This window comes from Salvelinus alpinus, chromosome 2 (genome assembly GCF_045679555.1).
Source record: "Salvelinus alpinus chromosome 2, SLU_Salpinus.1, whole genome shotgun sequence".
Lineage (NCBI taxonomy): Eukaryota > Metazoa > Chordata > Actinopteri > Salmoniformes > Salmonidae > Salvelinus > Salvelinus alpinus.
In genome coordinates, this window is record NC_092087.1 from 29,061,885 (window position 1) to 29,076,677 (window position 14,793).

Below are 14,793 nucleotides of genomic sequence, written 5' to 3' on the forward strand. Positions count from 1 at the left end.
GTAACTTCAGTAACTACATCTGAATCAGAGATCACATGAGCATTACATAGGAATGCTGGCAAATGTCATAAGGCTATTTAAGACATGCAAGATATGACTTGTCCTGCCACAATCATGCCCCATCTTACATCGTGCTCAGCTAGTTCATTACAATATTTCCTCACTCTAATACAGGGTATAAGATACGGTCAATCCCCGCCGAGGAAAAGTTTGTCGTTAATTCGCTTTTCAACCAAGTTGCATGAATGGAGAAAACTGGCAACTCTTATTAGAAAAGGTTCAATAATAGATGCTAATTGTTCTAGTTAACTTCATTGGTCCTCCAAGAGTTGAAAAAAAGAGTACACAGCCATGTAATCTCCATAGACAAACATTGGCAGTAGAACACCCTTCCTGAAGAGCTTAGTGACATTCAACGTGGCACTGTCATAGGACGCCACCTTTCCAACAAGTCAGTTCGTCAAATTTCTGCCCTGCTAGAGCTGCTCATCAACTGTAAGTGCTGTTATTGTGAAGTGGAAACGTCTAGGAGAAACAACGGCTCAGCCGCAAAGTGGTAGGCCACACAAGCTGCCTGCCGAATGCCAACTGTAAAGTTTGGTGGAGGAGGAATAATGGTCTGGGGCTGTTTTTCATGGTTCAGGCTCATTAGTTCCAGTGAAGGGAAATCTTAACACTACAGCATACCATGACATTCTAGACGATTCTGTGCTTCCACCTTTGTGACATACAGTTTGGGGAAGGCCATTTCCTGTTTCTGCATGACAATGCCCACGTGCACAAAGCGAGGTCCATACAGAAATGGTTTCGGTGTGAGATCGGTGTGGAAGAACTTGACTGGCCTGCACGGAGCCCTGACCTCAACCCCATCGAACACCTTTGGGATGAATTGGAACGTCGACTGCAAGCCAGGTCTAATCACCCAACATCAGTGATTGACCTCACTAATGCTCTTGTTGCTGAATGGAAGCAAGTCCCTACAGCAATGTCTCAACATCTAGTGGAAAGCCTTCCCTCTTAGAAGAGTGGAGGCTGTTATAGCAACAAAGGGGGGCCCAACTCCATATTAATGCCCATGATTTTAGAATGAGATGCTCGACGAGCAGGTGTTCACATACTTTTGGTAATGTATCTTTTACAATTCCTATACTGTAGTCTCATTTTAGAGATGACACTTAACACTGGCACACTTAACACAAAATTCACTTTCCACTTCAGACTGCAATGTTAAAACCAAGTTAAAAAAATATCTTCTTGTAGTGCAAACTTCACCACTCAACAAAATAACCACCATTGATTGCATTTGCTATGTTTTTTTAAATACCTTTTTTTGTCTTTAATGTATTTACAAGCTTTTAATTTGCTCTGTAGGTCTGAAGTATTACAAGCGCTTCATGTTCAGCAACCCTTGCATTTGCTTTTTAAACTTGCGTTTTGCTTATTTCATTTGAATGCATCTATTGTTCATTGTTGTTTATTTATGTTCATGTGATGTTCTTTTGTGGACTGATTTGCATTGCTTCTTGAATGCATACCGCTGCCTCTTGGGAAGTTTATGTACATATCACATAGAGCAAGCCAAAGCAGAGGAGACACTTCCTGTGATTAATCACTGATAACCAGTGACGTCTTATGACGTTAGTTGTCCCTGTGCATTCACTCTCTGCCTAACCCCTACATTCCAAAATAACTTTTTACCCTGTTTTCAACCAAACAACATGGAATCCAGGGAGGCTATTTATTTCACAATTATTATTGTTATTATAATTAATATTGTTATTTCTATTCATCATCAATGTTCTCCTCATTGTGAGCATCTGCAAATGTTAAATAAACGTCCATATTTGCAGTCCTTAAAAAAATAATAAATTAAAGAGTCCGGAACCTATGTATCTTTTAGTCTCTTCTTAAAAAGTAACAAAAGAAAAGTAAGTTAAAATTTAAAACAAAAATATTTTCTATGTATAATACAGGTATTTAGTGCTTCCGCCATTAGAATTCAAACTCAAAATGGCGGCATGTCTCAGAACCATACCGCAGAAAAAAATTCCAGCCGTATATATGTCATTCTGCCCGCACGCATTTTGTAGGTTTGTCCGTTTGTTCTGCTACGAGGATGCAGTTATTCTATGTAGCAACAGCTGTCCTGGAGGCTTGCAGCGGTCACCTGCTCCCTTGTCAATTATCCTCCGACTCTTCCTCGGCCTCCCTCAGCCAGGTGAAGAAAGCGGTTACAGACTTGAGAGCCACACCTTTGCCCAGCTGCTCTGCGGGGTCCTTGCTGGTCTCCCACTTGTAAAAAGCGTCCTCCGAGATGACGTCCTCGTCATACAGACAGTCAAAGAACATCCGGAGCAGGTCTGGAGAGACAGAGACAGAGACAAAAGGGCTATAATAACCAAATCCCATGGCTTAAAGCTAGAATCCTTAATTGAATGTTTTAGTAAAAAGCTGAGGGATGGGCCTGGAGAAATGTAACCACTCAAATTCATAGACAGAGCAAGGACTAACCATCCATGATATCAACATTTGAGTGGTTCAATTCAAAGATTTAACCATGTTACATTCGCACCACCCGATGTCACAGGAAGGCCATAAAGATCATCAAGGACAACAACCACCCGAGCCACTGCCTGTTCACCCCGCTATCATCCAGAAGGCGAGGTCAGTACAGGTGCATCAAAGCAGGGACCGAGAGACTGAAAAACAGCTTCTATCTCAAGGCCTTCAGACTGTTAAACAGCCACCACTAACATTTAGTGGCCGCTGCCAACATACTAACTCAACTCCAGCCACTTTAATAATGGGAATTGATGGAAATTATGTAAAAATGTATCACAATGCCACTTAATATAATGTTTACATACCCTACATTACTCATCTCATATGTATATACTGTATATCATCCAATGCATCTTGCCATCTTTATGTAACACATGTATCACTAGCCACTTTAAACTATGCCACTTTATGTTTACATACCCTACATTACTCATCTCATATGTATAGACTGTACACTATACCATCTACTGCATCTTGCCTATGCCGTTCCGTACCATCACTCATTCATATATCTTTATGTACATATTCTTTATCCCTTTACACTTGTGTGTACAAGGTAGTAGTTGTGGAATTGTTAGGTTAGATTACTTGTTGGTTATTACTGCAGTCGGAACTAGAAGCACAAGCATTTTGCTACACTCTCATTAACATCTGCTAACCATGTGTATGTGACAAATAAAATTTGATTTGCATGGTTTACAAAACATTGGAGTAAAACAAGCTTATTTCGGGTTCTGATGGGGTACGATAATTAAACTAAGCTCATGAGGGATTTATAAGATATATTATTAAAGAATAACATTTTATTTATACATTTTTATTTAACTAGGTAAATGGGTATATATATCATTCATTTATAAGTCAAAAAATGGATGTAGCAACTAAGGATTCTAGCTTTAAATGAGTCTGTTTTCATAGTAAGTTCATGAAGACATTTTTATATAATAGCAATGGCTGCATGAAATAAAACCATAAAAGGATGTCTTCAGGGCCGCAGGTAGCCTAGCATATAGAGCGTAGGGTCAATAACAGAAAGGTTGCTGGTTCAGATACCTGAGCCGACAAGGTGAAAAATCTGTCGTTGGGCCCTTGAGAAAAGGCACTTAAGCCCAATTTGATCCAGGGGCGCCGTAAAACCAAACAATTTACGGCCCTGATCTGGTGTATGTGACAAAAAAACATTTTAGTTTTGTCAAGAATAAAAAAGTAAATGTAAAATGGTTCTGTGCAGGGCAGGAGACAGAACCGTGCTTATATCTCTATAGTGAATCTTCAGGTTTAACGTTCTAAGTGGGATGTTACTTACTAGGAGGCTGATCCAGTGTGACTATCAGCGCCTGAAGTGCATAAAGTGCTTGTAGCTGTCGCTCAGTGTCTGAGTTAAGGTACTTGAGTAATACAGGCAATCTCCTCTGAATGATGGCTACGTCCACTCGACAGGAAGTGTTTTCATCTACACAAGAAACAAAGATGGAGAAAATGATTGAACTGCTCTAGCTATATAATATATACAAAACAATGGACTGTCCCTAGCTAAAAGAATGACAGCTTACCTTTCACCGCTGCCTTACACACAGCAGTCATCAGAGCTCTCAGGAACGGAGACGAGCTCATCTGGGATTCATCTAGATTTGCCTGGGATGTGGTGGACAACAGTGGAGCACAAAGGAGCACCGGTTAGACAAGGGAAAGCTGCACGATATCAGTGCCTTTATCTCTGACACTTCACTTGAAATATGTAACAATATGTATTTATAATCCAATATGTGTATGACAAAGCCAAACGTGGCTGTGCTGGGCTGTGTGGTGGGCTTTTAATGTTACAGTTCATACCTCTACCCAGTCAAAGATCTGCTCATCACTGGCCATGTCCTCCAGCAGGAGTCTCTCCAGCTGCCGGTTGAGCACCTCGGGGGACAATTCCGTCGCAGAGAGGGCTGGGCTGGAGCACTCCGCCACAGTGAACTGGAGCTTCTGACAGGAGGAGGGGAGACGGAGAGGAGAGAAGGTTTAGATTGCTGTGAAACCGTTTGTTGGGATGCCTCCATGCCGTAATACAATGTGTCTCTCTCACTAACCTGCTGTGAGATGAAATCCTGGTCGTCCTCTTCCTCTGGCAGGAAGTCACTCCAGCTGAGGCCCGACTTTCTCCACAAGGTGCCTACTTTCCTATGGCTCTGTGTGGGAGACAGACAGGACAACATGTCAGAACCCTGGCATCCAATAGTTAATGGGTTTGCTGACTTGATATGCACTTGGTAACTCACTTGCACCCCGACAAAAGTCATGCTAAAATATCCGACAGCTATATTAACAAGATGCTGTGTGAAATTCTCTCAGGTCAGAAGAGCTAAAGGGGTAAAACATTCTTTCAGAAATATTAGAGAAAAAAACAACTAGAGGAGTAAAACCCACACAATGTAACTTACCATTTGTTTGCATAGTATGTGCAGTATTTCAGAAAATAAGACCCCAGCTCTTCCAACAGGAAGTAAAGGTTTGCTTAATTCACTGTGGACAAAGAGAAAAGCATTAGATGTCTCCAGCGGTTCCATCCCACCCAACTGTTTTCCTTCATATCACAGTTTACAGAAAGCACGGAATGGAGGTGTGAGAGCCAACATCAACACTCCATAATGAAAGAACTGCGATAGCAACAAGCAGCAATCCTTGACAGAGGGAACAAAATGGGGTACATTTTACTCATCTTGCAGACTATGTGAGATCTGAATAAATGTGGGTTGCATGTGGACTGATCTGATCAGATAAGATCTGTTGATGCAATAGTAACACCCTCTTTATCCCCATAGCTTTACAGGGAGATAATACAATATTGTTGTGCTGTAGAGTAGCAGTGTTACCTAAAGAGCTCTCTCATAGAGAAGCCCCCATCTCTCAACACAGGGCTGAGCAGCTCAGCCAGATACAGCCAGATATGGGGAATGTCAATGGCCATGTCGTCCGCCAGTTCAAGGGTGTCAGCAAACCTGAAGGAAACACAGATATTCTGATGAGTCAGCCATTTTAGTTACAGGACAGTTGTTCGATGACACAGCTTGAATGAGAGCAGACGGATATGTAGGCATGCTGACCCTTTGAAGAACTGGGGCTTGGGCAGGGTGCCCTGCTGCACTAACTGGAAGAGGAGCTGGCCCATGTGGTCCCGTGTGATCTGACTGCGCTCCAGGGTGGACTCTACCCCCACACGAACAAACACGTGGAGCTGAGAGGACAGGTCCAGCTCGTTCACACACTGCACAGCCTCCTACAGAGAATACAAACACACATCTTGGTGTTACAAACTTCCTGTAGAGAGTAAAATACAAAAGCATGCACATACAGTATGCAGCATTATTAAAGAAGACCGGGCACAGATTAAGCACCATCAAATGGAAAGAATATGACAAAAGAAAATCATTGTGACAAGCGAGCACATACAGTAACAGTCAAAAGTTTGTACACACCTACTCATTCCAGGGTTTCTTTATTTTTTAAAACTATTTTCTACATTGTAGAATAATATTGAAGACATCAAAACTATGAAATATCACATATGGAATCATGTAGTAACCAAAAAAATGTTAAGCAAATCAAAATCAATTTTATATTTGAGATTCTTCAAAGTAGGCACCCTTTGCCTTTGACAGCTTTGCACACTCTTTCTGAGAGTCTGTGCAAACCCACAGTTTCATCGCTGTCCGGGTGGCTGGTCTCAGACAATCCCGCAGTGAAGAAGCCGGATATGGAGATCCTGGGCTGGCATGGTTACATGTGGTCTGCGGTTGTGAGACTGGTTAGACATACTGCTAAGTTCTCTAAAACGACGTTGGATGTAGCTTATGGTAGAGAAATTAACATTAAATTCTCTGGCAACAGCTTTGGTGGACATTCCTGCAGTCAGCATGCCAATTGCACGCTCCCTCAAAACTTGAATCATCCGTGGCATTGTGTTGTGTGACAAAACTGCACGTTAGAGTGACCTTTTATTGTTCCCAGCACAAGGTGCATCTGTGTAATAATTATGCTGTTTAATCAGCTTCTTGATATGCCACACTGGTCAGGTGGCTGGATTATCTTGGCAAAGGCGAAATGCTCACTACCAGGGATGTAAACAAATTTGTGCACAAAATTTGAGTGAAATAAGCTTTTTGTGCATTTTTTTATTTTTATGGATGCCAATTAGCTGCTGCAAAGGCAGCATCTACAATTCCTGATGTCCAGCAAAATTAAGGCAGTTATATAATTTAAAAAACTTTACAATACATTCATGACACTTTTCACAACACACTAAGTGTGTGCCTTCAGGTCCCTACTCCACTGCCACATATCTACAACACAAAATCTATGTGTACGTGTGTATAGTGCATATGTTATCATGTGTGTGTTTTCAAATATAATTATTTTAGTTTTTGAAATACTTAGGACTAACTTATTCCTTGCCACCCATTCTGAAACTAACTGCAGCTCTTTTAAGTGTTGCAGTCATTTCAGTCGCCGTAGTAGCTGACGTGTATAGTGTTGAGTCATCCGCATACATAGACACACTGGCAAAGCCAGTGTCATGTTGTTAGTAAAGATTGAAAAAAGTAAGGGGCCTAGACAGTTGCCCTGAGAAATTCCTGATTTTATCTGTATTATGTTGGAGGCTTCCATTAAAGAACACCCTCTGTGTTTTGTTAGACAGTTAACTTGTAATCCACAATATAGCAGAGGGTGTAAAGCCATAGCAAGTCTTTACAGCAGCAGACTATGATCGATAATGCCAAAAGCCGCACTGAAGTTCAACAAAACAAACCCCCCCCAATTTTTATCATAAATTTCTCTCAGCCAATCAGTAATTTGTGTAAGTGCTGTGCTTGTTGAGTGTCCTTCCCTATAAGCATGCTGAAATGCTGTTGTCAATTTGTTTACTGTAAAATAGCATTGTATCTGGTCAAACACCATTTCCCCCCAAACTTTACTAAGGGTTGGTAACAGGCTGATTGGTTGACTTGAGCCAGTAAAGAGGGCTTTACTATTCTTAGGTAGCGGAATGACTTTTGCTTCACTCCAGGCCAGAGGGCACACACTTTCTAGTAGGCTTCAAATGAAGATATGGCAAATAGGAGTGGCAATATCATCCACTATTATCCATCCAAGTTGTCAGACCCTGGTGGCTTGTCATTGTTGATAGACAATTTTTTCACCTCTTCCACTCACACACTAATTCTTGTCTTTCATAATTTGGTCAGATATACTTGGATGTGTAGTGTCAGCATGTTTTGCTGGCATGTCCTGCCTAAGTTTGCTAATCTTGACAATGAAAAAAGAATTAAAGTAGTTGGCAATATCAGTGGGTTTTGTGATGAATGAGCCATCTGATTCAATGAATGATGGAGCCGAGTTTGCCTTTTTTCCCAAAATGTAATTTACTTCTCCAGACAAAGAGGACTCCATTGGAAAACTCATCTGGGACTAACTTCGTTAGCTTGATGGCTAACGTTAGCAGCCATTACCATTTCTGGGATCTTTTAATTCAGCTCATGAAACCAACACTTTACATGTTGCATTCAGTATAAATAGATAAGCTAGCTATAGTCTTAGCCATGTAACAAGACTGCATAGCTAGATTGATTGTGTTGAGTTTCCCCAAGCAATTTACTTTTTTTTTCTCTCTCAAAATATTGGGTCAGTGAAACTGAAACAGTTCATCCCCTGAATGGATGGAGGCAGCAAAGAAATGTACTAGCTGTGATTTACAACCTGATAGCAATATTTAATAGACTATCTAGCGATTTTTTGGTGAATTGTATTAAGCATCCATTTAATTCTGCCAACAATGCCTTCCTCTATGTAATGGAATTTTGAGTCAAATAAAACCTCTTATAAAGTTGGTTTTGAAGCATTAACTGCGAATTTGATATTTTAGACCGATATTATGATTAACTGTGTTTAAAGCAGTTCAAATGGTGTCAGTTCCACTTTAAATGACTGTACCTTATAGTCGTTGATGTGCAAGAACTCGTCAATGATAGCTTTGGACTTCCTCTCCATCTCCTCCTCAGAGAGGGCAGGTCTGTCTGGAGACTGGGCAACCACAGGCTCTGCTTTCACTGCAGGGGGAAACAACATTGTTACAAGAGCACCCCTGCTAGAGAGAGAGTGTGTGTGTGTCCACTGACTCTGTGTGTTTAGTCATTGTATGTCTCTAGAACTGGGTTTTGTTGCCTTACCAGGCTCCCTGGCTCTGCTGCACTCTGGCTCAGTCTTGTCCTCGCTGACGCTGAGCCTCCTGATGCTCTCCAGCTCTCTGCGGGGCTCCTCGGGACTCAGGGCCGGGCTCGCCAGCAGCTCTTTGGCACTGACGCCTCGAACGAAGGAACCAGGCCGCAACGGGGCGGAGCTCGAGGGCTTCTCGCTTCGCTCTCTCCCTGCACTGCTTCGACTGAGGGAGGAGAAAACACACACAACACACATGTTTTGCCTCAAAATAAGATGTTCAGAGACCAAATCCATTTTACAAGTTTCAAAATGTGATCATTACCTGCCCAAGGTTCTTCTAGTGTCATACTCTGGGTTTTGTGCAGGTGGGGTGGTGGGTTGAGATGGGGTGGACTGGAGTGCAGAATACCGGTTTAAACTGGCGCCACCACCACCAGCCCGGGATAATTCTGATGGGAGACAAGATGAAGCAGCAGACATTACATTTCAACCAGAACACAGTTACAGCTAATTCAACTGGATCACCAATGTGTGTGTGAGACACAGTATGTCTCCTCACCGGAGTCACTGGCTTTGGCCCCTCCACTGCTGCCCTTCATCCAGTTGAGTGAGGCCCGTGGTCCTAGTTGGATCTTCTCATCCATCTGAGGCTAGACAGGATGATGACAGACAGAAACAGTTCACCTTCCAATACACATATCATGTGATCTGGGCCTACAATGCAATAATGACTAACAATCTCTGAGAATGGAGAGCTGCCTCATACATCATTGGTACTGACACACAGAGGACTGTCTGGGTTTCTAACATCTTTCCTCCAACAGGGGGTGCCATGCTCCAGTATGCAAGGCTTTGTGTGGTTGTACCACAACTATCCAGCACGTGGACATGTATTATTTCACCACTAGTACAATATCATGAGGACAGGGATGTGTGCCACATATAAGTATTAATGAAGAACCACAGGATTCCTATACGTGAGAAAATAGCTGATGCGGTGTAATGTCTACAGTACAGCACAGTAGTGTTTCATCTACTAGTTGGCATTGTATGGCAGTTGGGAAGACCATGTACCTACTCAAGTGTAAAATAGAATACACTTAAACACCAGTGAACCTCCATGGTAAACCATCCAAAAGAGGAAGTAAAAAGTTGAGGTCTACAGGTGTTTTTGGGGCTGACCTTGGAGATCTTGGGGATCTTGGTGGGGTCGATGGTCCTGCTGTTCTTGGTCATGGGCACAGTGTTCCAGGTCTCCTCTCTCTGCTGCACACGCTGCTCCCTCTGCTGTTCTCTCTGCTGCTCTCTCTGCTGCTGCTCTGGAGGACAGAGGGAACACACGGGGGATGAGATGTTAATGGGTTTATTAAAAGACAACTCAAATAGTGACAACATCAACTCCTCATGCCCCAGGCTTGAGAGAATACAATGGGGTGAGTTGACAGGTGGGAGAGAGTGGGGGAGCCTTCTGTCCACTGTGGGCCACTGTAGCATCTCTGAGTCTGCAAGTTATGGGGAGGGGATTCCAGTGTGGCTGTAAGCCTTAAAGAGGATTTAGCCCATGGGCCTGGCTGACCTGGCCTTCTCTTGGTGTCTTTGGAGAGCAGCTGCTGGTGCACCTTCCTCTGCTCCTCCTGCTCTTCGATCTTGGCCTCTTTGTGGATCTGCTCGATGGTCTTGGGTCCCTGGTCGGCTCTCCTGGACACCCAGTTGTGCTGGAGAAAAAGAGCAGTGTTAGACCTACGCAAGGAGTTTCCTCAGAGAAACAATCTGGTGTTTTGAATTAGTGAACTGTGTACAACATAATTGGCCAACAGTCACATAGCCCCAATGGCACAGTAGTATTGTGTGGAGGGCTGTGCAGAATGTTTAATTCTATGCTCAAATCTCACTGATTAGAATCTCACCGATTGTTTTCTTCCTCAGATCTAATTATTGGTGTGCTCAGGGAGCCTGCGTGAAATGGAGGTACTGAAAATGAGCATTCTGATTCACTGTAATGGAAAATACATCCTCACCGAGCTGGGCAGAACACACACGCAAATCTCAAGAATGCATGCATGCACGCACATATCCCCACCGCTCCCGCCCCACCAACACAGAGGGAGACGCACAACTTACCAATCGGAGATCTATCACGTCTTGCAGCATAAACCGTATCCGAGACGATGTCTTCCGCTCCTTGACAATTTTCTCCATCTGATTGAAATACTGATCCATGCGAGGCTATGACAAGAAAGAGAGAAATTAAGGGTCAATGCAAAGTGGTGTATTAATACAACATTTTGATTGAAATACTGATCCATGCGAGGCTATGACAAGAAAGAGAGAAATTAAGGGTCAATGCAAAGTGGTGTATTAATACAACATTTTCACGATTCACTCCAGTGGACAGCCAGACGCTCTCAATTAATTTCACTCCACTCCATTAAGCAATTCAATGTGCACTTTATTTCTTGGAACAATAATTTTGATATACACTGAACAAAAATATAAAACACATGCAATTTCAAAGATTTTACTGAGTTACAATTTGAAAACGTTGATCCAGAGCATCCCAAACATGCTCAATAATTGACATGTCTGGTGAGTATGCAGACCATGGAAGAACTGGGACATTTTCAGCTTCCAGGAATTGTGTACAGATGGTTTATCATGCTGAAATATGTTATGGTGGCGGATGAATGGCAAGACAATGGGCCTCAGGATCTCATTGCATTCAAATTGCCATTGATAAAATTCAATTGTGTTCATTGTTCGTAGCTCATGCCTGCCTGCCCATACCATAACCCCACCGTCACCATGGAGCACCCCGTTCACAACATTGACATCAGCAAACTGCTTGCCCACATTACGCTGTCTGCCCAGTACAGTTGAAACCGGGATTCATCAGTGACGTGCACACTTCTCCAGCGTGCCAGTGGCAATCGAAGGTTAACATTTGCCCACTGAAGTCGGTTACGACGCCAAACTGCAGTCAGGTCAAGACCCTGGTGAGGTCGACGAACACACAAATGAGCTTCCCTGAGACGGTTTCTGAAGGTTTGTGCAGAAATTCTTCAGTTGTGCAAACCCACAGTTTCATCAGCTGTCCGGGTTGCTGGTCTCAGACGATCCCGCAGGTAAAGAAGCCGGATGTGGCGGTCCTGGGCTGGCGTGGTTACACGGGGTCTGCGGTTGTGAGGCCGTTCGAACGTACTGCCAAATTCTCTAAAATGATGTTGGAGGTGGCTTATGGTAGAGAAATAAACATTCAATTATTTGGCAACAGCTCTGGTGGACATTCCTTCAGTCAGCATGTCAATTGCAAGCTCCCTCAACTTGAGGAATCTGTGGCATTGTTTTGTGAAAAAACTGCACTTGTTAGTGGTCTTTTTTTGTGCACCTGTGTAATGATCATGCTTTAATCAGCTTCTTGATATGCCACACCTGTCAGGTGGATGGATTATCTTGGCAAAAGCTCACTAACATGGATGTAAACAAATTTGTGCACAAAGAAATCATTTTTTTGTGCATATGGAACATTTCTGGGATCTTTAGACTTTACAGTGAAATACTTTATTTACGAGACCATTCCCAACAGTGCAGTTAAAAAGTGAGACATATATTTGCTAAATAAAAAATAAATAGTGACACAAAAACATTAACAAGACTATTTACAAGGAGAACCAGGGGTAATACAGTATCTACATGTGGGTAGGGGTAAAAGTGACAAGGCAAATCAGGATATATAATAAACAGAGTAACAGCAGCGTATGTGAAGTGTGTAAGTGTGTTTGTGTGCGCCGTCAATATGGATGCGTGTGTGTTGCAGTGTCAGCGTAGTATGAGTGAGGACCACAGAGTCTTAAAACTCTGGCAGAGCCCAAAAGGGAGAACACTTCTGTACATGTCTAGGAGCCATTCCTTTGGCCAGCAGCAGGTTAAAACAGGCCAGAAAACAGCAGACAAGAGGGAACAGTGAGATGTCTTCAACCATGTCTCTTCACCCACATCCCTGCAGCCCTCAGAGGCATCCCCATACCACCAGCTGGAATTCATTTAAGCTCCCTCCTCTCCCCTGCCCATCCCTATGGCTCACCTTGGCCTTCTCAAAGTCCAGGTCTTTGCCAATGGTGGTGAGCAGCCTGCACAGGCACTCCAGCGATTCCTCGTCATGGTTCTTCAGCAGCTTGACCACACAGTCGTGCATGATGGCCTCTGTCAGCATCTTGAGTTTGAACAGCTCCCCGATGAACCTGATATTTCCTATGGAGCGCCGGCGGGCCTTGTCCTTGGCCTCCTCCAGCTCCAACCGTAGTCTCTCTTGATCACTGGACTGGAAAGGAGATGGAGAGTAGATTGTCAGACCTAACAGCAAACCCCACATTAACTATTCAACTAACATCAGTAACTGACTGGATCCCATAGAGTTCTCTGCTCTGTATTCCCCTACTAGGGACAGTAGGTGACAGACCGGTTGGTGATCTGGGTAGTGTGTGTTTGTGTCAGGTGATCTGGGTACCTGTGCAGAGTCGAGCTCCTTCTGTTTCCTCTCAAACACCACGTCGTCCACCTTGTCCCGCTCAAACTCCTTCTGACAGCGGTTGAGCAGAAGCTTACGGAAGTTCACTGTGGTGTTGGGTTTGTCCGTCATGGGCACTTTGAGCTGGAGAGCAACCGAGATAAGTAACAATTTGGTTAGAGGGGAAGAAATATGGGGGAAACACTTTGAATTGAACGGGAGATGGTGTCGAAAGAGTGAAAAGGGGGGCAGAAATATACATTTAGGGACATTTTGCTGAATGTGTATGAGGCTTTAGAGGACCCATGCATATACAGATTATATTTTGATGTTGGCTAGCAGCATTCAGAGGAACCACAAGTAATCATGTCTGACCGATAAAGAACTGAGCATAACATACCGTGGTGAGGCAGCGGCACATGTTCCCGTAGGCCACAGAGAAGCCGGGCTCATCGATGGCCTTCTCAAAGACCAGGTCGATGACGCCTTTGAGGCGCTCCTCCGTGTCGATGGTAAGGTCCGTCACCTGCTTCATCAGCTGGTTGAACATCTGAGGCGTCAGTTTGTTGAGGATGCTGCGCACCTTCCGGAAGAGCTCCTGACACGGCAACAACATCCTCATCATTTATTGAGGTGAACATTCATTCACTCACACTTCATCTTCGGTCTCTTGACAACTCCTTGATCACAACATTTCTTTCCTGTGTGGAGCGACTGCTGAAGAAACTCATAATATCTTGTAGTTGAGTAGGGTGTGTGTTTTTGACTGTGTGGTTGTGTCTGATGAAAGGTTGGGCTCATCCTACCTGTGTTGTAATGACCTCAGGGTCGTCTGATGGCCCCGCCTTCTTCATGCCAGGTTTCCAGGCGTTCTCGGCCTTCTTCAGCTGCACCTCGTCGTTTGCCGACACGTTCAGGATAATCTTCCTGGGCGGGGGCCGCCGGGCACCCCCCCCCATGTTCATCATCTGCTGGAGGACAGAGAGGAGACAGCACAACTCGTCACTTCTGCAGTTCACTACCAACAAAACACAATATCGCCAAGACTCCTCAGATAAGGGATTGGGTTGTGCTCTGATGTTCAATTTACGACTTTCCTTGAATGAGCACGACTTTGGGAAATGACTCATCTTTAGCAAACCAACAAGAGCTGCAAATAATTCCCCATGATTCAGTTATCTCACTATGATACCAGCCCAACAATCTTGTTTGTTACCATACCAGAAGACTATGGGGGAAATTAAACGCACAAGGTAATATTCTGTGAGTGCGTGTGAGAGAGAAAGATGAGAAACACAAAGACAAGAGACATTATTTGAGAGAAAGAGGGGTGTTGTGTTGGTGTCAGGTGGAGGAGTAGTAATTACGTGTGTGTGACTCACTGCAGCGCCGCCGCGTCCTCCACTCATCTGCCTGCCAAAGTCAGCGAAGGCAGGTGTGAAGTCAGGGCCACGAGAGATCACCCTGGATTCCACCGCCCGTGATGGCAGCTTGTTTTGGTTTATCTGCAGACACACAGGGAGCGA

At 43.8% G+C, this 14,793-nt stretch overlaps 1 protein-coding gene across 7 annotated transcripts in view; it reads right to left on the reverse strand.

Annotated features, from left to right (window-relative positions):
- Window positions 1–1,724: 1,724 nt before the first annotated feature.
- LOC139558375 (eukaryotic translation initiation factor 4 gamma 3-like) overlaps window positions 1,725–14,793 on the reverse strand; it is a 66,597-nt gene continuing 53,528 nt past the window's right edge. For 6 of the 7 annotated variants that reach the window (XM_071373513.1, XM_071373503.1, XM_071373520.1 and 3 more), the window contains 20 exons: window positions 14,635–14,772; window positions 14,074–14,238; window positions 13,668–13,865; window positions 13,268–13,411; window positions 12,845–13,081; window positions 10,885–10,989; window positions 10,340–10,478; window positions 9,946–10,082; window positions 9,323–9,413; window positions 9,086–9,212; window positions 8,775–8,986; window positions 8,539–8,654; window positions 5,655–5,827; window positions 5,424–5,549; window positions 4,992–5,073; window positions 4,641–4,739; window positions 4,396–4,536; window positions 4,116–4,197; window positions 3,869–4,015; window positions 1,725–2,360 (listed from right to left, as the gene is read on the reverse strand). In XM_071373513.1, the coding sequence (XP_071229614.1) occupies window positions 2,179–2,360; window positions 3,869–4,015; window positions 4,116–4,197; window positions 4,396–4,536; window positions 4,641–4,739; window positions 4,992–5,073; window positions 5,424–5,549; window positions 5,655–5,827; window positions 8,539–8,654; window positions 8,775–8,986; window positions 9,086–9,212; window positions 9,323–9,413; window positions 9,946–10,082; window positions 10,340–10,478; window positions 10,885–10,989; window positions 12,845–13,081; window positions 13,268–13,411; window positions 13,668–13,865; window positions 14,074–14,238; window positions 14,635–14,772 (2,841 nt within the window). In that variant the 3' untranslated portion in view covers window positions 1,725–2,178. The remainder of the gene's footprint in view (window positions 2,361–3,868; window positions 4,016–4,115; window positions 4,198–4,395; window positions 4,537–4,640; window positions 4,740–4,991; window positions 5,074–5,423; window positions 5,550–5,654; window positions 5,828–8,538; window positions 8,655–8,774; window positions 8,987–9,085; window positions 9,213–9,322; window positions 9,414–9,945; window positions 10,083–10,339; window positions 10,479–10,884; window positions 10,990–12,844; window positions 13,082–13,267; window positions 13,412–13,667; window positions 13,866–14,073; window positions 14,239–14,634; window positions 14,773–14,793) is intronic. The other variant, XM_071373477.1, reaches the window with a different exon arrangement.